This window comes from Pygoscelis adeliae, unplaced genomic scaffold (assembly GCF_000699105.1).
Source record: "Pygoscelis adeliae isolate BGI_AS28 unplaced genomic scaffold, ASM69910v1 Scaffold451, whole genome shotgun sequence".
Lineage (NCBI taxonomy): Eukaryota > Metazoa > Chordata > Aves > Sphenisciformes > Spheniscidae > Pygoscelis > Pygoscelis adeliae.
The window spans coordinates 188,473-212,987 of NW_008824030.1; the positions used below are offsets into that span (position 1 = coordinate 188,473).

At 36.7% G+C, this 24,515-nt stretch overlaps 1 protein-coding gene across 4 annotated transcripts in view; it reads right to left on the reverse strand.

The window, feature by feature from the left end:
• Positions 1-203: 203 nt before the first annotated feature.
• PPP6R3 (protein phosphatase 6, regulatory subunit 3) overlaps positions 204-24,515 on the reverse strand; it is a 64,126-nt gene continuing 39,814 nt past the window's right edge. For 2 of the 4 annotated variants that reach the window (XM_009327395.1, XM_009327386.1), the window contains exons 13-23: positions 24,270-24,355; positions 21,154-21,240; positions 17,403-17,500; positions 15,263-15,317; positions 14,423-14,553; positions 13,107-13,225; positions 11,532-11,685; positions 10,107-10,213; positions 8,993-9,143; positions 5,488-5,610; positions 204-1,855 (exon numbers count right to left, since the gene is read on the reverse strand). In XM_009327395.1, the coding sequence (XP_009325670.1) occupies positions 1,804-1,855; positions 5,488-5,610; positions 8,993-9,143; positions 10,107-10,213; positions 11,532-11,685; positions 13,107-13,225; positions 14,423-14,553; positions 15,263-15,317; positions 17,403-17,500; positions 21,154-21,240; positions 24,270-24,355 (1,163 nt within the window). In that variant the 3' untranslated portion in view covers positions 204-1,803. The remainder of the gene's footprint in view (positions 1,856-5,487; positions 5,611-8,992; positions 9,144-10,106; positions 10,214-11,531; positions 11,686-13,106; positions 13,226-14,422; positions 14,554-15,262; positions 15,318-17,402; positions 17,501-21,153; positions 21,241-24,269; positions 24,356-24,515) is intronic. The other 2 variants (XM_009327412.1, XM_009327404.1) reach the window with 2 other exon arrangements.

The following is a 24,515-nucleotide window of genomic DNA, read 5'->3' on the forward strand; positions in this document are numbered from 1 at the left end:
TCCTGTATTTGGAATTTCTACTTCGATTGCAATTCATGTATTGAAATGAGCAGTTTTGTTTCCAAAACTGCTTGTTCAATAACAGATCAGAAGGTGATAGAAGGACAGCTGCCAACCTTAAAGCTAATATACAAAACATTTTTGGTCAAGCTGATCTGGAAGTAATTCTGAACTGAAGAAGAAACAACTTAGAAACTGACTTGATTCAATCATTTATAAAGTACAAATAAAAGGACAACCATAGTTACCAATTCCACCTATGATACTGTGTTTTTTCCCCTCCATTTTCACACAACTGATCAGTTTATAATAATTCGCAATGATGAATGCCACTAAAATTTGCTGCAGAAAATGCAAGAGAAAGCAATAAGGGCAATGCCATTATACATGTGTTGTTTTTTTTATTTCTGTATGCAATGTAATGTTTAGGCACGTTGCTTGGGACGCCTTCTAAAATAAATCATTGGCCATTGTTTAGAGTATCCTTTTGGCTTTAAATACTGGTCAGGAAAACAAATTGTGTAAAAAATAAATGAATACAACTATTACAGAAACAAAAATGGATTTGCATCTAAAAGTGCAGGAGGTGAAGTACTTTAACCCTTTCACCAGACAATGTGGCAATATACAGTCTATTGCTTCTGTTTGTTTGAGAAGGCTGTTGGAATTTTACACTGACATAGAAAATTATAAATTACACTGAATTAGTTTCCATAATCACTATATATATACAAACCAGCTGTGAAAAAACTGGTTTAGAACATACAAATGAAAGCCTCACACAGATCAGTACAGTGAAAGTAACAATTAACATGCTCTGCTGCCAAAATTGGTATTAAAAACACTATATACTTTTAAAATGCATGTACTGTAATTACATTAGCAGCACGGGCATTTCATTTACTTGACTTGTCTAAAAGGTTTATAGCGTTTTAAATACGCAGATTGTTCTGAAATGTTCCATTGTATAATGCTTGGTATTAAACTAAATCTTGGTGAATGGGTTAAAAGGCAGGTGAATCACTTAAACACAACAAGCCATGTGCACTTCAAATATTCTAGTGTTTCACCTGTAAGGTATTGTTTCAAGCAAACAAGACTTAACAGAACATATGGCTTTACAGTAACATCAATTTGTCAACTAAGTTGTAGCAATAAATACTTAAAATCTCTACCAATAGACTTACATTTCTGATCTGTTTTAAACAATACAGAAAACAATTACCAATTAAAAAACCTGTTGTAAAATGTTGAACACCAAAAAATTCTTATTTAAATCACTTTTGTAAGCTAAAACAACCAAAATAACATTTATAGGGCATTTCAGTTTCAGAAGAAACATGAATTCATCTTTTTTTTTTTTTTTAACAAGGTGAAAAATGTATGAAAACTGCTAAATACTTTGGTCACACTAATCATCAAATAGTTATGTCTCAAATACATTAGATTTGTGTATTCACTTTTTTATAAAACTATTCTTACAGCCGTTTTAACTATAGTAACACTACTGTCATCATTACATGGGTAGCAGGATCTTATTTCACAGGCCACCCATTATTTAGAACAATACAATATAAACATACGCAAAAATTATTGGTATTTCTCAATGTGCAATATTTTTACACTTATGAATTTCTGTACAATGTCTTAAAATCTAGAATATAAATGTTGCTGGTCCTGATCCCTTGTGAAATTAGTGCAGCAGTGACTGGCTTCAACAGGGTCTAGATGAAATCCTCAAGAAACACTCAAACACCTGGATATCAGTTCATTTTCTTCAGCCAAGGTAGTAGACATCACATATCATACAGGGCCATTAACAGATGCCTCTCCTAAATGGGTGTGTTGATCAGTCCTAAGAGGCCAAAAAAAGATGTAAGTATACAAGAAACAAGGGTCCAAAACAAATTTGGGTAGGTGCAAAAACAAAACAAAACAAACCCACACAAACCCCAAAACCCAATAACGCCAGATCATGTGTAGCATGACCCCTGAGTTGAAGAGAGGAAACACATGCTAATAACATGCTCATCCCATTTATTTTCTGGAGTTCAGCATTTCTGGAGTCCTTATTGTCTAATTAAGCACAGCACTTTAACTGAGCACACCACTGAAGAGTGTTTGATCTTTATTAACTGGGCTACTAAGTGATCTCTAGAGATGCAATATCTCCCCAAGAGAATCACTAATAAAAAGCACATTTCTGATACATCTCCAAATATTATTCTGTGAGGCGAAATGTGATACCAGGAGTATTTAAGGCTGCATTTGAAAGTAAGCAGCTAAGACACAACAGGAAAAACAAGTGTCTTAAAAAAACCCTGCTTTAGTTACTAATCTAATCTACAAACTGCCATTTCACAAATACTTTGAATGTCAGTCCATTAGCACGAAAAGGTCAGGAAGTACGGAGGAAAATAAGGAATAAACCTGCAAAAGTGAAAACAATAACAGTATATACATTTCTAGGTAAGAAGTTTAGTGTAAACATGGGCTCAATTGCTCTGGACTAATACAGAGAGATCAAATCAGTAGTACATGAGAACATTAAGAATTGCAAGCAACAAAGGCAAAAAATCTCAACTTTCACTGAGTGCAAGCCTACCGAATACATTTGAAGATTCCCTTAAAGAATATAAATACCATTTGGAACTACACATGAGAAAAATTACCTGTAATTCCTGTTCTCTGATGGTGTACATCACAGAGAAGCCACTCTTGGGTCCGTGCTCTACATGCACATGACCAGCAGGAGTCCCCTAGCTAAGTCTTTGGCTGCTAAGCTCTAAAAACACTTTTCAAAAAAAATATGTACGCATTAGACAAAAGACAGACAGCACTAGACAAAAGTAAACACTTTTTAGAGAAATCTGGAAGGTAAGAAACAAGTGCTGCATGGACAGGAAGTCTGACAGTCCGCACAGCGGTAAGTCACATTAACTGGAAAAAAGTCCATGACAGAACAGGGCTCCTAGCAGAGATTTCTACTGCTGGCCACCAGCCAAAGACCTACCTAGGGGACTCCCCCCACTAGTCATACATGCATGGAGCCCCAAAAGCACAATTATGTTTATCTTGATATTTATACTGCGCTTATATGAGGATCTGCTGTGACAGCCACCTTTAGAGAAAGTACTGAGCTTTGCTGAAGCCAGCTGGAATCAATGAAAGGAGTTCTTTGAGATTTCCTGCAACTCAAAAGCAATCCAACGAACTGCTAGTTCTGAGAGCCCTCTGTTGGTTTAGACAAGCATCTTTACTCAAAAGGCAGTCACCTAGTACCCAAAGACTTCTTCCCTACAATTTAATGCTTATCAGCATTAAAAATATTGTCTTGATAAAAACAGTACCTCCAGATAAAGAAGAGGCTGTGAAAGACAGTTTCTGGGTTTCCCACTTTAACTAAGTATACAGGGTTGTTTTTTTCCTGATTAGAATCCACTTCGTGATTAAATTTAAGGAATTTATGCAGAGTAGAAAGTTCTGGCTTACAAGAAAAGGTAGCAGTGTTTTAGTGTAACACCCAGTACCATAGAGGTAAGACATACTAGCTCATAAACAAGTCTAAAAAACAGAATCTAAATTTGTCAAACATGCTTGCATCTTTCTTAGTCTGCATACAGTATAATCAGAACATGCAGTAGGGTTCTGTGTTGTCTGTAGAGCTCTACTCTGAATCTTGCTTACAAAAGCATTTCAATTTTATCTTCACTAGAAAGCTAGATATATAACAGTGTCCACAAAGTCTTAAAAATGATTGCTTTTCACGGGATTTGTGTGAGAAATACCACATTTCTCTAATAATAGTTTAAAATCTATTAAAGTCAAGAAACACAACAGCCTTTAAACTATTAAAACAACTAGTGAAATACAGATTCAGAAAATATACATGTGTGCATATATACATTCTGAATTCTGATTTTCAGAATCATACCCCTGTTTATACTGCAAGGCAAAAGTGACTCCTGGAATTGCTTTTAATTAAGCAAAATCCTCTCTCCCTTCAGAACATGCTCCCATTCAGAACATCCTCAGCTCCCCAACAAGAAGGCAGCATGCACAGCTCTGACCCCCACGAGCCCTGCCCTGCAGGAAGAGGAGCAGACCCTACAGATTACTCAAGGTTTAGTAAATACACATTTAGGTTTTCCTTTCAGAAGGGTTTTCTTTGAGACAGCACACTTCCTCTGGGCACTCTTGAATTACATCTAAAATAGGAAATGGCAGCATACCACCCTTTGCCTTAACATCAAGAATCAAGCCTGTGGGATTGTACCTGATGTTCAACAAGCCATTAGTTCTGTTAGGAAACCAGTAAACTCTTGCCTATGTATTAATTTTAAAGTACTTATGAATACCTAAGTTCCAGAGCAAGGTCTTCACTGAATACTGCCTTCAAGGGTGGAAGTGTTCTCACCTACTTTAAGCTCTTCATTGTTTTAGGCTTTTAAGATAAAGATGAATCTTGCTCTGACTAAAGTCTAGAAACTAGCTTGGATATGAAACATCTGCATTAAGCATTTCTAATATTTGGTGATTAACATCACCCTATGTGCATTTGATTTTGGTGAAGCCATACTAGACTTAGAGTTGATTCTGTATGTTTCCATACCATTGTAACTTGGGAAGCAAAGAAGAACTCAAACAAGTACTTCAACAGGAAATGAAACAGCAGAAACACTGTCAAACACCTTCTTTTGCAGAAAGCAGTACACCTGACAATTTAAGAGAAACAAATTTATGCAAGAGCAGCTTTCTGTTTGGTGGTGGTCCCCTGAGAATTGTATCTTGAATTACTATTCTCCGAGACTGCACTAGTAGCCAAGCTGCCAAAGAAAAACGTCTTCTTTTCTTTCCTCCCATAAGTTTGCTGAGCAATCCAGGCTGCTCCATATTTCAGGCAAGTTTTATTTGAAACAAATTATTTATGTACTTTGAAAAATCTTCTCCAAATCTACAACTATTCAGGTTAATACCCGATGAAGACAAGGGTGCAAATAACAACTGATTAACAATCAAACAAGCATCACTTAAGGCACCATTTCACTTCCATACAGCTGCACTAGTGGACTCCCCTCAAACTGTTCTGCAGTATAGAATACAGAATGAAAAAATGGTAGACCTAACTTACATAAGTTTTCAGGACAAAGTCAAACTTATTCCCCTAATACTTTTTCTTTAATCACCATTTTCTTAAGTGTATCAATACACTTTCTAACTTGATAACATATCACAAAACAGAATGGGGATACAACTCCCTGCAAGACAAATAATAGAAGGCAAATATGTTTTTGACAATTCAAAAGTCTTAGAATCAACAGAAAATACAACTTGTGAGAATTTTATAAAATAGATGCAAGCACATGTTTAGATTGAGCTAAACTCAGAGCTGATAACAGGAATTCATTAATCTCTTTAGATCAATCCTATTAGAAAAACATGCAGACTGCTATTTAGAGGATTGAAAGCATCCTTGAATGCAGTTACCTCTGTTCTGGACTGCTGTCAGTAGGCTGCAGAGCTGAAGGAGCCTCTTCTGCAACCTCTGCATTCTCTTCTACTACATATTTACAAGAAGCATCCTGCGAGGTAGACAATTTTCCTTCCTCACTTAAAAAAAAAGGAAAGAAGTTACTTAATTTTTCATTTTACTTATAGGGAAATTTCAGGCAACAGGAGAAAACTGGGATACGGGCCCATATTTCACATGCAAATGGATTTTAAGTTATGATTGCAGCATGAAGATCAAGCACATGGCTCTAGACTTCACAAACACCTAGTAATGCACCGGTGTTCACATTCATTAAAACTTGACTGGGTAAAAGGGCAGGAAATACAGTGATTACGAGTAAGATCAGAAAGGAAGTGTGTGATGCCTGAAGTAGTAACAATCACAGACATGATCCTTTACTATACATACCGATAGGATTTCAACACTCTGAAGCCAGAAGTATGCAAAAATGGAAGGAAGAAAGTATAAGAGAAATTCAAGATTCCTTCAGAAACTGGCATTAAAGTCTGTCCATGAAACATATCAGCAGAATCATTAACTCATCACCATCTTTATTAAACTCCCTAATAAATACACAGTGAAATATGATGTATGGGTTATGTGGTACTAAGACTGCAGCCCAATCTATTTCATGGATTTCCTCTCAGAGACAAAACCAAACATAGTTCAGTGAAAAAGCAGTACACTCACACTATATAAGACATTACCATGTAACTAGGCAGCCTCAAAAGTCATTAACAAACAAATACAAAATCAAAGCTTTTCTGCCTCTCTATTTATTCTACCCTCTCCCACCTCAGCCACACCATTATGAGTGCACTAAAATACAAATTTGACCATATACCTGCAAGAGACAGTTACAAGGTAGCTCTGAAGTAGACACAAAGATCAATCTTATACCTCTGTGGCAACAAATCTATTTATGCAAGAAGTCAGGAACATTTTAAAGCCACTCTGCTGATTTTTCTTCCTATTCTTACAGTTCTCCTTTCAATGGATCCTTTAAATTTCAATGAATCCTTCTCTTTCCTCCCATGCCTCCTTATATCTGCAGAGCCTGTAAAAATATTGTCTTTTGCATTGCAATCTCTTATCAAGATCCAATTTTCCCCATCTGATCTCCCCATCTCATTTGCCTTGATACTCTTTGTATTTGTTCAAAATAAAATACTTATCACCATCACCATTAGAACTGGTCTCGTAATTTTTTTATTTTTTTAAAAAGGGGTAGTCTCTGCTATCATTCTTCCCTTCTCATTCTCCATTTTGAACTAAGTTCAGAAACCGCATTTTTGTCCTTTGCAGCTTTCCACAAATTAACTACTGTGCTTATGATGCTCCTCCTCCTCTCTACATGGACTTCAACACCATCAATTTTCTATTGGCAGAAACCTATATAAAACTTCGGTCTGGAAGCATCCACCTTGCCAGGTACACAGGCCAGAGCAGGCCCTCCTCTTGCTTCTCTAATTGTCCCTTAATATAGACTTTTTTATTCCAGCATTGTTTTAGGTATTTATTCCAAAGGAAATACTACTTTTCTCTCCCATTTGTTGTTCTGGCACACTTAAATGTTGGTTTAAAGAAAGCCATGTGAGCATTGACTCAGTATGAGGCCACATACTTCTATCAGAGTAGAACAGTCTCCATATTTAAGACCTCACCTTTTAGCCTCCTTCTACATTTCCTTAATCTCCCCTTTCCATATCAAGATCCCAGAGTCCCCACTGCTAAAGGTTTTCAAGTTGTGGCTGGACAGAGCGCTAGATAATCTCATCTGGGCTCCCTTTCCCACAAAAGGTTGGGCCAGATGATCTTTTGAGGTCTCTTCTGACCTGGGCGATTCTATGATGTTGCCTCCCTTTGCACCTCTGTGTCCTTTCAACTACAAGAATTGAAGTGCTTACTCCAACAGCTCAAGCAGGTAATTCCATGAAGGCAGGCAGGAACTGCCACCACATGCTTCCTCCTCATGTTAGTTTTTGCACCAGTATCAGAAGTCACAGAACTTTAAACTGCATGTGAACTAAAGCAGTTTAAGGAGAAGTGTAAAAAGAACTGTAAACATCTAACACAACAGGACTGCAGATCATATAAAAGCATTCCCCAATATACAGAATAAACTGGAGAGCAGATGCGTCATCTACGAAGTCAGCAAGGCACTATGTCTTGCCACATCAGTCCGCACTGAGTCACAATCCTCCTCTAAACTGCTTTGGTTCAATTCCTCTAACAATGCCATTTAATTTATAAGTGCTGTGCAGCCACAAATGCTCCCTCCTCCATATTGAAAAACATCAGAAGTTAAGTCAGGTGCCAAAAGAGATTAGAGTTGTCATTTATTGCTTTGATAATCAAAAGGATGGAAGCAAGAGCGACTAAAAGCTGTCACGTTTCAATTCCTGAACTATCCAAAATGAATAGCACTTATCTACTACCACTAACGGGACAAAGTAAAATGAATTTAAAAGAAGGGCAATATAAGGACTAACACTGGGAAGTTTTTTCTACTGAAATGGACTGGGATTTTTTTAAGCAACTTTCAAGACATATGGACAATTTCTTTTCAATATTTAAAGCTAGAATAGGGACAGATACTAGGAAGTTATTCTAAAAGAATGAGAAGATGGTTGCACACCAAAATGCTAGTAATATGTTCCGATTTGTCAAGATCGGGGTGGGGGGGCTACCAGCTTCAATTAATAAAGGCAAAATTATTTTTGCAAGGTCAGACTGTCTGTAGCCTCTGTTTCAAATAAAAAGCACTTGATCATTAAATCTAAAACCACAAGATCTTAGTAAATGAGATCTCAAGTAGACAAAATGGAAGTGTGCTTTATTCCTATAAACCGATCACAATATTGATATATGTAATATGTAACCATATTGTAAGACAGTTATTCCTGAATCAAACACTTTGTTATCAGAAGATACCAAAATTAAGGAGTTTGTTCTTCCCGTTATTCTAGAATTCTATGGGCCACCTGTAGTCCAGAACAGATTTGACACCATCATCCATACCACCAGTGATCACTGCAAATGTCTGATGAGTTACTCTCAAGAGCAGTGCCTGGCTGGCCTTCAACTTCTGTCCTTCATCCTCCTGGATAAGAGGGATAGAATTCCAACCCAAATCTAACAATTCTGTGCAAAATTTTAAAAGCTTAGCTTTGACGTACAATTAACTGTATGTTAAAAGAATAATTGTACATAAAAATGCACAATAATGTGCATCAGGGTCAAAAGTTAAGTCAGTTTTCCACTAATGATCTTCCACTGAAATTAAGGCTTGATAAGGGAAGTCATATGTTATAGTAACTAACTGGAAGTAAAATTTCAAAACAATTACTTTGGAAGAAGGTTTCTAGTTAAAGCCTCAGGAATTATCATCACTTGCAAAAAACTCTTTTTGATGACACAGTGTTCCATCAACAGTGCTTATTTTACAAGGGTGGGAAGACAATAAACAGGTATTCTCACCTTTTGAAAACAGCCGTTTCAGTTTTAGCATCTACAGTAAGGCTCAGTGTCTCCTTCATGCTGCCGTTCATTACTGTTTCAGTTACCTTGTCTGCATTTTCTACATCATCCTCTCCATCTGAGCTGGCCTCCATAGCAACACTCCCTGGGGCTAGATATATAGGAGTAATTTAGTACACGGCTGGTTATGTTTCTATTTCGTGAGCAAGCATACAAGCCAATATAACCAGAACAATATTTTTGCAGTTTTGTACACTTCTTAAATTCTTCCTTACACAGAAAGTCACCTTTCTGCAACCCCCACTATACACATATATAGAGCATAAGTACTTTTTAACAGATGGCTTAAGAAAAAGTCACATTTCATAACTTTTTTTTTTTCCCATTTTGTAAGCCACTTAGTAATTTAGATTGACAATGGTTACTGCAACAGGTTTGCGTGAACAAGACTTTAGTAGGATTATAGTGATGTATTATTTTTCTGTACAGTCAAATTCATTACACAAGCCCACACAGTGCAAATTTCACAGGAAGTTTCCAAGTACAGACAAGCCTTTGGGAAGTCCAGTCTCCCTGGACTTCTCATCTGCACTTCTTGTTCTGTCTGTAATAATATATACAAAAAGCTAATTAGCACATATTTGGCCTTTAACTAGTTCATACACGTAGAAGAAAGAATTAGTGCATGCATAGTGAAGGTAACTTGGAAAGGAATGAGCAGGAAGTGGAAATTCGAACATGTTGAGGCTACTGGCCTGTTGCCACATAGGAAGAGGCTAGAAGCTACCACTCTTCTCAAGCATCAGCTCAGCTAACTAAGTGCTGACACAGGTGAGGATTCTCTAACAGAACACACTTAGCTTCTTTGTAATGCTTTTTTGTTCATGATGTGGAGGCTTTTTAGAGGTAACAGTAACACTGGCTCCCGTTTTAAATAGAAAACTATTTTAAATAGTTCAGAAATTCTTTGACAAGTCATTTTCATTACCTGGCAGAACAGCAGCAGAGCCAGATGAGAGGTCTCTGGAAACCTAAATTTTAAAGTTCAGGGAGATCTTTCTTGGGTACAACTCTTAAAATCAATCTGTTCGCATTCTGAATGCAGTGTACTTACTCTCTAGCTGTGTTGCAAGAGCAGTTACATTTGCACTCAAGGGATCAATTGTGTCTGTGTTTGTTTCCATTTCCACAGGAGAATTACTTCTTAAGGAATCTTTTGAGCTTCAAATACAAAGTAAAAGAGCTTTAGAAACATTTCTGAATAGCAGAATGAAATGTTCTTAAAACAGTATTTTTAGTTCTATATCAAAGCTATGAGGCCTAGAACTCTACTGAAACTGAATGACAGCAAGCTTTTTTGTAGGAGTCTTGGGAAGACATGCTAAACAGAAGTTTAGTAATGCAAAATCCACCAGAATTGAGCTGACTGAGTATATGTTTGGTGGTGGTTTTATTTGGTTTGTTTACAAGTAGTAGTGGACATGTCCCTGGTAAATAAGGCATACAAGTATCACTGGCTCCTTGCAGTGTTTCCAACATCTTTAACTGACTTTCTAAATGCACTCTTTGCAACTTGAAAAATGGTTCTCTGCTGAGACTGCCAACACAGTCCATCATCTACTGCGGAAGAGATTCTAGTACTTAATCGTATATACAGTATAGCTACAAGTTTTTCATTCTGGAGGAACTCAGAAAGAACTTTTCTATCCACTAATGTGGCAACTCCAAGTGTTCATTCTCTAAACCCGTATTGTCAACTTACCTGCCTTGAGCATGAAACAATACACTGTTTTCTGTTGGAAAAAATAATACTTTTATATCCGAGCTGTTTAACGCCCAGACAGACAATTGAAAGCCAGATGTATAAAAGGAAGAGTCTTCTGATTGAAGAAGGAATCAGTTCTTGACTGCTAGTATTTGGCAACTCAAAATTTATATCTATATGATTAGGTACTTACACAGATGACTTCAGTTATTTTTTATGTAGAGTTCAAGCCAAGAAGGAAAAAGTGTATCTCAGGCATTCTCAAAATAGTACAGAAGTGCCTAACCTAGATATATCACAGCTGCATAACCATGCAAGTTTTCAAAAAAACCCCAACCAAACGAAAACAAAACCACCCAAACCTGTTTGTTCTGTAACATCCATTAAACAGAATCATCATAGACATTTTATGACCTTTACATTCAATAGTTCACGTTTAACTGTTCACTGGGTTCAGTCTACGCTAAAAATAAAATAATCACAGCCCATATTCTGGTGAGAGACCAATATTAAAGGACCCAAATATTCTTTAAAAACCCTCTAAAACAATGACACGCTAGGATCCACCCATCCTACAAAAGCCTGCTATGAGGTAGACCATACAAAGGCATACTGCTATAACACATGGAGCCCTTCAGATGCTACACACCTTGTATTCCACCAGAACGCTACCAACACAGGCTTGGGTAGAGATGGACACCCCAAGGAAACCAAATGGCAGTTGCCATTACATTTAGTAGTGAAGAACTTGCCCTGAATCACTAACATTCTTACCTCAAAGAGGATGTGAACTCTGAAAAGGAAGCCCAGCCAGTTTCTTTTGCTGGCATAGGTTCTTCTGTACTCCACACATCAGACCCAACAGAATCCAGACTGGCACCGTGTGCAGTCTCCATGGGTACATCAAAGTTAGCTGACCAGTTTGGTGCTGAAAAACCATCAACAAATTCATTAGGAAAAAATTCAAATAAAGAACATGAGTGCACATGTGCCTAACACACCAATTATCTACATGTACATTCCAAAAAGAGCAGAAAAATTCATAACTAGACTTTAAAGCACATGCAGAAGAATCTTCTATATACTGTTAAAAAATGAATGCATTCCTTAAAAGGGATATTCTGCTATTAAGGCAGAATTTTAAAAACAGTAAACTCAGAGTATTCTGCTAAAAATCAATATAGCTTATCTGAAGAACAAAAACAATAAACCATACTAGATCACAAGTGTAATCCCACTTTATTCTTTAAACATCAACATTTGTTACCATTTTTCAAAACTAACGTCTATAATAAAAAAAAACTTAAAGAGTTTTCATCCCTTTTTCAGTTTCCCATGTACATTTTCATGAACATAGAAAATGAGCACGTCAACTTAGGTATGGGCAGTCTCTAAATAATTTCTCATGCACTAACACCACTAAGTTTCAGAAAACTTTAAGGCTTTTTACAACTTCAAATATTTATTGGGATTTTAAATTTTGGAGCAACTGTGACTTAACAGCATCTAATTTCGGATAGGTCAATTCAAAATACTTCACCTACCCAAGGGAAACATGTTTTTCATTAACACTTACACACAAAAAAAACAGGCTGAAAAGGAAGCTCTGACTAGCAATTAGAAATTCCAACCCAGGCAGATATGGGAGGAGACCCACATGGATCAAAACTTGTTTGACACACAGATGCCAACGACACCAATCTGACAAAAGAAAAGAAAACCCTTAACTTTTCCTTCTATTTTAGTTTAATTCTTTACAGTCTAGATAAACACAGGGTTTTTACCTACAGATATTCCCAGTTTAACTAAAGCCAGTTTAGTCTACTGCGACTTGAACGTGAAAACTTTTAAACCAATTACATCAGTTAAGTTTCCACATAAGAGTCTACTGATGCACATCTTCCATTCACACATGAAACCAGACCAATGCAAATTCACTTGGCTTCTGTAGGAAGTCTTAAAATATCACTGTTAGATGAAAAGTTGGTCTGAAAGGCTTCTAGAAAAACAACCATATTTTAGGTTTGGAGATTAATAACCTATTAGTTTTGCAGGCATTCAAATGTATAAATGATTATATTTCATCCTCCCCTGATACCTCCTCCTTTTTTCCTCTTGAAGACTAGAAACATGAATTTTAGAGAGACTAAGTAACTTGATTCAAAATGCGTAAGGAATTCAAGCTTCCCAACATTTTCATGCTTTGTTGCAATCTGTCTTTACAGTGGGAAAGACTACTTTATTAAGATAGTTGGAATAAAAATGGTAAACAAGGAAAACTCCTACAAAGTAAGACTGCTAGATCTGACTTTCCTATAAGTCAAAGCAGCTGGGAGAAAAGCTACGTACGTTCACTTAAGTCTACTTCCATTTTGTCCTCTGTATTGGCGTGTGATTCAAACAAGTCTTGTTTTGTTCCATCCTCCTCTTCAGAATCTGTACTTTCTTCACTGTCCGTACTGCCCGAACTTAAAATACAAAGAAATAGTTTATACTGTGTTTAGTATCAGACCCTGGGCACAATGAAATACTGAAGAGTTTGAGGCTAAAGAGAATTGCAACAGCTATAATTTCTGATAGATTAACTGAGGTATAATTTCCTAGCTGTTAGTATTCCCCACATTTCTCTCTCAAAAAACCAAGGTTTAAGGTTTTTTACTTGATTGTGTAAAGAGCCTATCTTTTTTGCCCCCATTTGCAAGTAGAAGACAAATACTGGTTTTATTCCTGCCATGCAAAAGGGAGCAGAAACGGAAAGTAAGGAATCAGATCTGTGTACAGAGATTGTTGGTCTGTTTGGTCTCTTCACACTAATTGGAAGCGCTGAAATACAAAAACCTCTCTTCAACACTGACCTAACAAGATATGACTTGATTTACTTCCAAATCTAACAACAAATCTAAAAAATCTTTTTTAAAATCTCTCCAACTGTATTCCACTCCATCCTCTTTACCTACATACATACTTTAAACCTATGGGCATCTCTCCCTTCCTGATGAGCGCAACTAACACAAAAAGCAAGATAATGTGAGAAGGTAAGGATGTCCCTGAAACACATAATATTAAGTAACCACAACACCATCAGACAAAATAATTGATTTTGTACAGAAGGTATTAGCAACATGCATTTCAAAGGTTGCAAAGGAAGAAGAGAACAGGTTTGTGACTCAAGCCACAAGAAGGTCAGAAAAGCCAAGACTGCCCTGGGACAAAATTCAGTAGATATCAAGGGAGGCTGCACAGCCCTGAGAGTTTTGGGGACCAGATGCTCCTTCCCCTCAAATGCAGCTTCCTATGCAGTTTTGTCCACAACCACACTGATACTGTAGAGGGGACAGCAAGGACTACAGAGATGTGTAGCTGGCCTGCCTTGTCCAGCTACACAGGTTTAAAAGCAGAGAGAAAGAATAAACAGCAGGAAAAAAAAAACCAAGCTACAAAAGCTGAAGTGCAGGAAGAGCTGAGTAGGCAGGGCAGCTGTTGCCATCTTCTAGAAATTACGGTTGGAAGACAGACACTAGAGCCATCCCTCTACTCATTTCTCCACAGAACGGAAATAGCTAGTTATGCTGGACAGCCTATGCTAACAGTCAGCCTGAAACAGAAGACATGTTCAGTATTGAGGGCTCACTATACTGCTATTTGGATGAAAAACACATTGTTACCTGGAACGCCTCTGGGACTCTGGTGTAAATGCAATATGTTTTTCTTCCCAAATGTCTTCTTCGTCAGAGCCACCATCATCAAACTGCTGTATCCGCTCCTTACAGCATGCCTCAAACAAGGCTATATTGCCCTAAATACAGCAAAAGTGTAAAATCTGTATTTATGATTAATCATTCTACTTACATTAGTAAACATTTTGGAAATATATGATTATTCTGTAGAGAATCTTAAACCAGTGGGGGAAAAAAAAATTCTCTAAAAGCAGCGGAAAACCAAAACATCTTAACAACTTAAAGCTTGTCAAGAAAATACTCAGTGGTGCTTCTTTTACTCAGATAGTAATAACCTGAGTGGATCATTAAAGAACAGCTAGGAGTTTCCATCGTGTTTAAGAACGGAATGCGGGAATGACACTGAAGAGCTTTTCAGATAACCAGACCATCAAGTACTGCAGCTTTATTTCCAGTAGTAGGGTTCATTTCAGCTCAACTGACAAATAATTGGGTTAACGTCTCTGTCCTTACTTTGCTGTCACCACAATCTCACTGGAAGACTGAAATACCTTCTACCCATAAAACACAAGTATGCAATATGCACAAATCGGACCCAAGCCTGTTCTTGAACCGTTGCCATAGAAGCAATTCTGTTTAATACTGATCACAAACAACAAGAATAGTGTCTTCCAATTAGAAAATCTCATTATATAGGAACAAGGTAGGGTAGTTATTTTCCAAAGATTACACATCAAAGGAGTAAATATAACAACCACCAATACTTTGAGGTCACACTGAAGTTTAAAAGACAGTAACTTTTCTGACAGTACAGGAAAACATACTTACACTTTCATTCGTATTGAGGGTAAAGTTGATGTCTGAGACCCGATCAAAAGAAACACTACAAAAAAAGCAGATGTATGCAATAAAACAAGATGTTGTATTATGACATGAAGACATTTAATTTCTTAGGTTTCTCATTTTCCAATAATCTAAAAATGTAAGATTAAAGACAATGTAGTTTCAAACATAGAAGTCAAATTCCACATTAAAGAGGCCTGACATTCATGTGATTTTTCTAACTGTGAAATATTTTAAACAAAAATACAAAACAATGTCATCTCTACCCTATAGTCTGCTGTGAAGATGCAACAAGCCTAAGCAAGCATAACTGAGTGATATACACAAATCTCAAATACTGTACTGTTATGCATTGGAAAAAAAGAATGCCTAATGGTCTACCATGATACAGCTCAAAATCCTGCAAAGATCTGCATTAGCAGTTCTTATACCTTCTAACTGATTTCACCACTCTGTAGAAGGACCTTCTCAACAGGAAGAGAGAAAGTGAAAGATGTAGTACCAACTTCTGTTTCCTAAAGAAAAAATGAATCTTTTTTTTTTTTTAAACCAATCACTTAAGTTTTTTTCCAAACTGAACACTAAATATTAGGTTTTACACATCTTCACATATTAAAACTATTGAGCAGTTTCACAAAAGTAATTACAAATATGTCAGACTAAAATAGCATTAAGCAAACTAAACCTCTAGGGGAAGACAAAAGAAACAGAGGAGGAAAAGATGGGAAATACTACCAGACTTGAAGAGTTAATATACTCTTTCTCTAGCCACATACAGCAGTGCATTCAGCACAGCACATACTACTCTTCCTCTAATCCTCATTGCATTACAAAGTAGGGAACAAGGTAAGTGGTCTAAAGGAACATAAGTTTTAAGTGTGACTGAATTACTGTGTAAGTTACCATCTGAATTACTGTACAACAGTAAGCAGGTAATTTAAACTGTAATAGATTCTTGCACAAAAGGCATAACTTTAAAGTAACTTTATCTACAGCTTAATTCAACTCATGAGTACATCATCAGTATACCTATCACAAATCTCAAGAGATCTGCTTACACAAGTAGTTATCTTCTTTCCACCAAAACCATACACTACCAAAGGCATGATCTTAAAGGAATTCCAACTCCTATCCTTGCCAAAATCCACTTGCTTCTAACAAAGTTAAAGAGTATCCTGAGTCGCTTCCTCTCCCATCATATCTTAATCTATAATCTCAGCAGATTATGTGGTGTAAAAAGGCAGTAATGCTTAGATGGCACATGCAAGCTTCAGTCAACCATCACTTACTAAACATCTTACAGAAGAGCACCGAGACATTCTATTGTATTTTACCCTTCCAGAAACCATCAAGTAATGCTTTTTACTCTTATCTGCATGTTCTTGCATCCCAAGCCATGAATTCTTACAAAAATCAAGATCAACTCTATTTTCAGCAAGAACCCCCATTCTTTTCCTTTCCCATTATGGCATCAGTTTACTTAGAACTGAAGAGAGAGATCAGTTTTTGTGGGGGGTGTTTTTGCTGTGTTTTTTTTTTTTTTTTTTTACCTGACCAAGATTATTCTCATATTCTCATCACCTACCCTATTTGTAAAAACAAGTCTTAACTCCCTTGACCTTGAAAACAAAGGTAGATTTACGATGCCCTTCCTTACTGTCCCCTACAGAAAAGTACACTCACAGATGTGTTGTTCCTGTCATCTTTTTCAGGAAAACTTAAAAGTAGAGCTATTCATCTGGTCTGATACATAAGATTCAGCACAGAAAAAAAATCACTTTGAGGCACAGAGAAAGTGAAAGTGCCCCCAACAATGCCATGTCATTGGACAGACATAGCTTTCAAAAGCAGAGTAATAATTTAGTTATTTATTCACAAGCAATGTGTTCTCATATTGGCACAACCAGGACATTAGAGATGGAAGATAAGCTGTTGCTTTCCTCTGTAAACTGTTCAGGGAGGTTTCTATCAATGCACACAGATGGTACAAAAAGACAGGACTGATTGGCAACTGCCTCACATCAGCAAAGGCTTGTATTTATCATCAGCAAAAACACAGCCAAATACACAATAAGAAAGGAAACTCCCAAGACTATAGTCAAAGCCAGTATAATGTTATACTCACTTGCCGATGTCATCTTGATCAGCAAACTTCTCATCGTTGAAGCCAAACTGGTCAATAAAATTGGACGTCATTTGTTGCATCTGATAATCAGAAAAGGCCTGGCAACCCCAGGACCAACGACAGTGATATAATGATTCTAATAATACTCTAAATCCTATTTGCCCATTTTGCTCCAAAGAAATAAGACACTCTAGTCCAAACATGAAGGACAGGAAAAGGATTTGTCTTAACCTTTGAATTTTAAATGGTAACACTGACTACACACCTACTTACATTTACTGACTTGAAAGACAGTCTAATAGCAGCTCTCAATAAGAAAGTTAAACCTCTAATTTAACCACGTTAATCAGCACCTTTCCAAATGCACCCCAAAGAAACAGTGAAACTACACAGTATACTAGATAAAAGAAAAAGCTCTCTTTGTTCAAAATAACATGAAGTTACAAATGGCAAGAACCAGAAGAGTACATTATACATAGATACTAAAGCACAGTTGCATATTTATCATGTAGTTATCACTAGAAATATCAGTCTCAGGCACACATACCAGCAGCATCTATTCAACATCTAGAAGAAGGAAACTACTGAACATTTTACATCTCAATGCAGTGCCACAGTGCTTTTTTTTAATTTAAATAAAGATGCCAGTGTCAACTGCCAGCAGATAGGTATATACACATTAAGGTACACATGGGCCTTTTCTCCTATCCATAACAATAGTTTTTGTCTCTTATTTCCCAGGACTATAATTAAATTATCACACATTCTCTAGGGACTTTTAATAGTGTTATTTCCATGTGTAAAGTCAGCCAATGCTAAGATATTCTAGGAAATACAGCTGTCACATCAACTCTTGGTTTCTTGCCCAGGTAGCTAAAGGGACACGGTATACAGACAAAACCTTTGAAGAAGGTGATAAAGCTGAAACAAAGTGAATATGGAAAGAAAACAAGAGAATGTTAAAAAAAAAGCAAGTTTGAATTAAGGCGTTATGAAAACTGGAGGAAAAAGAAAGGACATATAGAAGGATGAGGTATACAGCAAGACACCACATCGGGGCTGGGAGCGGGTCTGAAAAACCATCATGGCTGGTAGGGTCACTATGCTAAGCCAGGCCAAAGCAAGAACTCTTACATTTTGATCCTAAATTTTAAAGTCTGATAGTTAGTTCAGAAAAACTTCAGGATTTAATATTAACACAATTAGTAAATCAACATTACATAGGTAGACAATCAATTACTGACTCACCTCCCTATAAAATAATTACTCTGCTTTACACTGGTTACTGAGCTCTCCTTTCCTGTAAAGTATTTTCACTATTACAGATATTAAAAAGTGCATGTGACTGAAAAACATTAGTGAATTACCTCCATGGGAAGAAAAAAAACCACACCAAAGTAGTTAAACAGACTTGTTCTGTTTTATAAAAAGTGCAATCATTAAGAACACCACTCACCAGGATAAACAGAAAATTAAGACACAAGGTTTATGACATCAGCTAGTTATGAAACTAGTGTGAAATCTCATCACAACATCAAAATCGTCTACAACAAGTATATAAAATGCAGTTATAAACTGCTAGCATATCTCAGACCCTAGAGAGTTCTATCCCGTTCTCCAATCTATTTTCAGTATGCTCAAGAGATACAAAAAGTGGTATTAAGCTGGTGGAGAACAGAACAACAATGCTTTCCTGCAGTAGAAGTTTCCAGAGCCACAGCAAGACAGCACATTAAATACTGCTGGCACAAGAAAACTTACAATCCAGAACTAGGTGACGGAACACTTTTTAAAGAGATGTCAGTTTTGAAGTGTTTTTCAGAAACTTACATAAAAAGCATTTCTGAGAAAAAGGGGGAGGAAAAAAAAAGAAACCTTCCCTTCTGGAACAAAGGGTCTTCATTAGACGAAAACAGTATCGAACTAGATTTGGATGCCAGAAGAAAGAAGAAGTCATAGCAGATGTAATTCTGCACAGGCAGAAGTTAAATTTGACAAAAATAAACCAAATATGAATAGGTTCCTTAGTATTTTCCTCCCTTATCCAATTCTTAATGGGTCCACTTGAATTTTGGAAGTTTACCTCCTGTTTCTTCCTTTAACTATTGGTCTAGAATAGGGTATTCTAGCCGAAGCCAGACACCATTATGAATGGATTTGTGCAGCTGGAGGATGCTTTAAGTAATTTCAATTACTTAATTACTTCAATGAAGTAATTTCAATCCCATCAGTGATTTATCTTGCCTAGTGCCTCAGTATCTTTCCTCACAAGACCACTTTAGAAAGTATATTTCACTAGCATAGAAAAAAAAAATTAAGAAAATGGTGACAAACTTGAAAGAAACAGCACTGGACCATCTGCATTTCTCCAGATTAACTACCTGGAACTGCTGGGATTGCCTAGGCACAGCAGGTCACTAAGGGGATGCATGAAAAGCGCAGAGATATTTGAAGATCTTACTTTCTCACCAGAGCTGCTACAGATAGTGCCCAACTTATCAAGTTTGTATTCAGGTGCACCTTACATGCACAAAATCACTGAATCAGATAAAAATGCATCAGATTCTTAAAACTTGAGCCACCACCCACAATTCAAACTTAGATAAGCAAGTACTTATAAAAACTATAGAAGATGCATAAAGTACCAAAGCCAGTCTTAGACTAGGTAGCTACTACATATCTGTTAGTGTGAGCTGAAAGATTTTGGTTAATAACCCAGATAAGTAACATGTTCCGTATAAGGGATCTATTGGCAGTCTTGTGCCACATGGCTCCCACTCTTTCACCACCAGTGGAAGAATTGAAAGAGATGCATATTGCACATAGGACAGTACTATTACAGAAATGCTGTCATTCTTCATCAAAATGGCACCAATGTTCTCCATAATCACTCACCACAAAAATACTCTAATACCATAACCATATTAAACACTGTATCATTATCATTAGTCAGCTATGAAAGCATTAAAACTTCAAGGTGAGCATAGCTGTGACTTAAGCTTTCAGTCTGGTTGATCTGAAAACTCCCTAGGCATTCTCAAATTATTTTTTTTTATTAAACCAAATGATAAATAATTATCTTTGAAACACTCACCTATGACTTGTCAAAAGCATATACTGAATTTAGAAGTAAGTGATCAAGTTCATTGGAAATTTAGTTCAGGAAGATTTGGCTATGTAAGCTTGCCAGGTATCAAGGGTCTATAAAGTTAAAAACATTCGAGCTGCTAGATACAACCCGTCACAAGAGCATAGCTCTTCATTTATATTGTTGTGACAGCTGAGAGTTTGACATTTTGCCAAAAATTAAAAGCATATAACAACAAATAGCCAATCCTCCTTGTTTACTCATCAAAACAAGGGTCAACATTTTAATAAAAATCTATTAGCAAAACCAAAGAGACACCCATATTTGCTTTCATAGCAACTCACACTTGCCAGAGAACACAATTAGAAGCCACCATTTCAAACTTCTGCATCTAGTAAGGACTAAAGTTAACATAGAAACTGTGTTCAACTCAGCCAGACAGCTGGCATATAAAATGTGTTCTTAGGCATAATGAGTAGATATCTGCATACACAGCATGACCAAAGACTAAAGACTGGAAAGCACACCATATCGTGATTTGTGTTAAAAACCATACCTCTGGGTTTAATAAAACAGTGATAGAAACACAAGTTCTACTGCTTTTTTAAAATTTCTTATTTTTACAGAAAGAGAAACTTAGGCTGTTAAAAGAATTCAACTCACCTGCTGCAAAGAAGAATCCTGTGAGAAGCCAGTTTCTTTAAAGTCAATTTCATCATCACTGGAAGAATGAATGTGGCAGGTAGTAACCTATAAAAAGGAATTCAGTCATTTGCATAGTATATGACAGCCACTCAAGTATACTCACACTATCTGGCTGAATCTTCAGTTTCATATCAAAATAAGAAACTGAATCAGTTTTAAGTTTTCCCTAACTGCTATACCACATAATCAGTCCCTGAAATATTGCAATAGTGCTAACACATACATGAGTATTAGATATCCCAAAAAAGCCAAAGCTTTTGACTACTTCAGAATGACTATTAACATAGAAAAAGCCTACAGCTGACAGTTATCTAAAAATAAGACAAAACTTGCATCTTGTCTTTGTACTGCACGAAATATATTGAACAGCAAGTGAATTAGTAGTCACCAAAATACTAGATTATATAGAGATCCTCCTCCTTTCCTATATATAATATATAAAAATTAAAGCAAAACTGTCTTAGGTACCTACAGTATTTACAGAAAGACAAAAGAATTAAACTTCAGAAATTTGTAACCAATGTGTACTTGCAGAAACAAACATGGAGTTGTTGCCACAGCAACTGCTGTTTTAAACATGACCCTTGAAAGAAGAGGTTTTTTTATGATCTGACATAGAACTAGTGGGAATAGTTTGTTCAGTGACACTGCTATCTAAGCAACATATTCTTGGAAGTACTCATCTTCAATCAGAACAGCACTCCAAAAGTAATTTTAGCTGGGACAGCAATTAGCTAAAGTAACAGTAGTGACAGCTGACCCTTAAGGCATACTCTATGAAGGATCACTAGTATAAAGCAAATCTACAGATGACAAAATTTATACTGCGCTATAATATATTGCATTATTCTACACACCCCTAGAACTCCATGTTACAGATTCTCAAGTGAAGTCAGGTGGTTCATGGATTCTTTTTATTTTTTGAAGAAAATAAAGGTCTATACAAAAGGAGTACTGAAACACATACAAGGCTTCATAAAAGACAGACATCTTTCTATGCTGCCACAAATATCACAGGACAATGCTACAGTCAGGGCACATGTGCAAGAACTAAATGAAGGAAGTTGTTACCTGAAGTGTATTGTGCTTTTATGCTTTTTCCTCTGTTAGTGTAACACTTATTTAAAAAAAATAAAATTGGGAGTGCTTTATTCTTGCACATCCATCATTCAGCCCTGTACTTCAACTTGCATACTAGAAGTACCCTGACTTCAAGTTATGAATTTCTGAAGGAAACCTGACCTATCAACACTAAAACTGTCAATAAGTGGGAAGAATAGTAATGCACCAAATGACCTCTGGGCTTGTTGTGCCTGGAGAAGAACTGTTATATCAAATGACAGACCAAGCCCATTGAAGGTTAGTGTTCAGTGTATATTTATGAAAATATTCTTGCAAAGTCTGCACCCTTCAAGGTAATTATATGGCATTCCATACCACAACCTGACATGCCCTATATACTGCCCCCCCCTTATGCGGGCACATTTTGAGAGGACAAAAGTTAATATACCTACTCCTTCTACAACTGCAACTTGTTGGGGGAAAAGACACGCAAAACCAAGTAAGAAGTTGTTTATTTAGTTTTAGTTACTACTAATGAATGAGTTAATCCCCAGTAGAAATCCTGCCCTTACTGCTGTAACAGAAACAAGCTCGGAACTCTTAGCTAGACATAGTGTCTTCTCCCCCAAACTCTCCCTTTGGGAACCAACAGGACATAAGGCCTAAGATACTTCTCTTGTTTTCTGACAGCTGCTGTAGTTAAAGCATAAACCTGAAAGAAGAAACTAGCGTTACTCCACCCTAATAAATAAATGGCAAAATTATTCCAGGGAAGGGAGTGAGAATTACCACTGCAAATTCCAGCAATTAATTCTTTACTTAAGAAAGCTCCTCACTGTTCAGACCAGTCACTTTCTAACACACAGCACAGGCACTTTTCGCGAATAATTCATTCTAATGTGTGGCATTTTTTGCCTCATTTCCTGGTAATATTGAGAAGGATTTTCCTTAAGAGAAAGGAACTACATGGTGATTTTTAAGGCAACCATGAACAATTTGTCTTGTAGACTGTTATTTTTAGGCTTAGGAGAGGTATATTCTCCTCACCTAGTCTTTAAGTATACTTCATGAACATTCAATATCATGACTAATATTGGAAGGATGCCAAAGAGACACATCTGAAGTTACACAAAGTCTCTTGTACAAACCTATTATTACAAATTGTATAGCATTCTTCACTGTAGCAGCATCATTAGTGCACCTTGTTTATAGGGAAGATGAACAATTACTCCCCTTTTGTTTAATCTTCAGCTAGGTAAGTCTAAATAGGTAAGCTTAGTGAAGTACTGCCTACCTTCTACCAGAAGGACAATTAGCAGTGGAAAAACAGAAATAAACTTCCTGTAAAGTCTGTAAAGTGTTTTGGGGAAACTGAGATATATTAAAATTCATTAACTGGTCTGTTGACATTGGAAACAGCCTCTGCTTATTAAAGTCTCCAGGTGATTACTCTTAAACTGTACGTTTAACATGATTGCACAAAATCTCTTCATACTCCTACTTAAGTTTAGCTTTTTTCTAAAAGTCTAATCACTACTGCTGTGTGCAGAAGAAATGACAGGTGCACAACAAAAGTACACAAAGTTACTTGACTTAAGCAAGGTCAGTAACACATGCAGTGGGATGCAGGTAGCATTTTCCCACTAAACTTACACAGGCTTATTTACATACTGTAGATAAAGCAATTACGACCAGCTCCTGCAGTTTTAGTTTGTACTCTTCAAGCAGACAGGAGCTTTCAAGGACACTATCTTGAAGCTGTAAAGAAATCTCCCTTCCTGGTGATTGTCTGGGATGAGCTATACAAACGGAGCTACTGCAAGATTCCCATACAAAATATTAATGATGTAGCTTTAGTTGAAAAGTAAAGAATTATCAGTTCCATAGCTCAGCAACTAGATGTACTTGTGTCAACAAGTGGTGGTTGGGAAGACTGGTTGTGCTGCTGACAAAAAGCAACTGGGACCCAAGTAAACAGCAGCAGTTTTGATACCTTAGCCACCACTACTTACCAGGTCCACTGTATTCCTCTTGTTAGTTTCTCCTAAAGAACTTGTGCAGAATGTCTCCCATTGCTCCCTGACCTCCTCTGGAAGCTCTAGCATAGGAAACAGGAAAAAAAAAACAATTTGATACTATTGACAATGGAGCATCACTTAGTTTTTAATTGTTCTCTTCTGCTCTACCAGAAATACTGCAAAGAACATATACATCCTCCTAAATCCATAAAGATTACTCCACCTAGCAAAAAAGTCTGA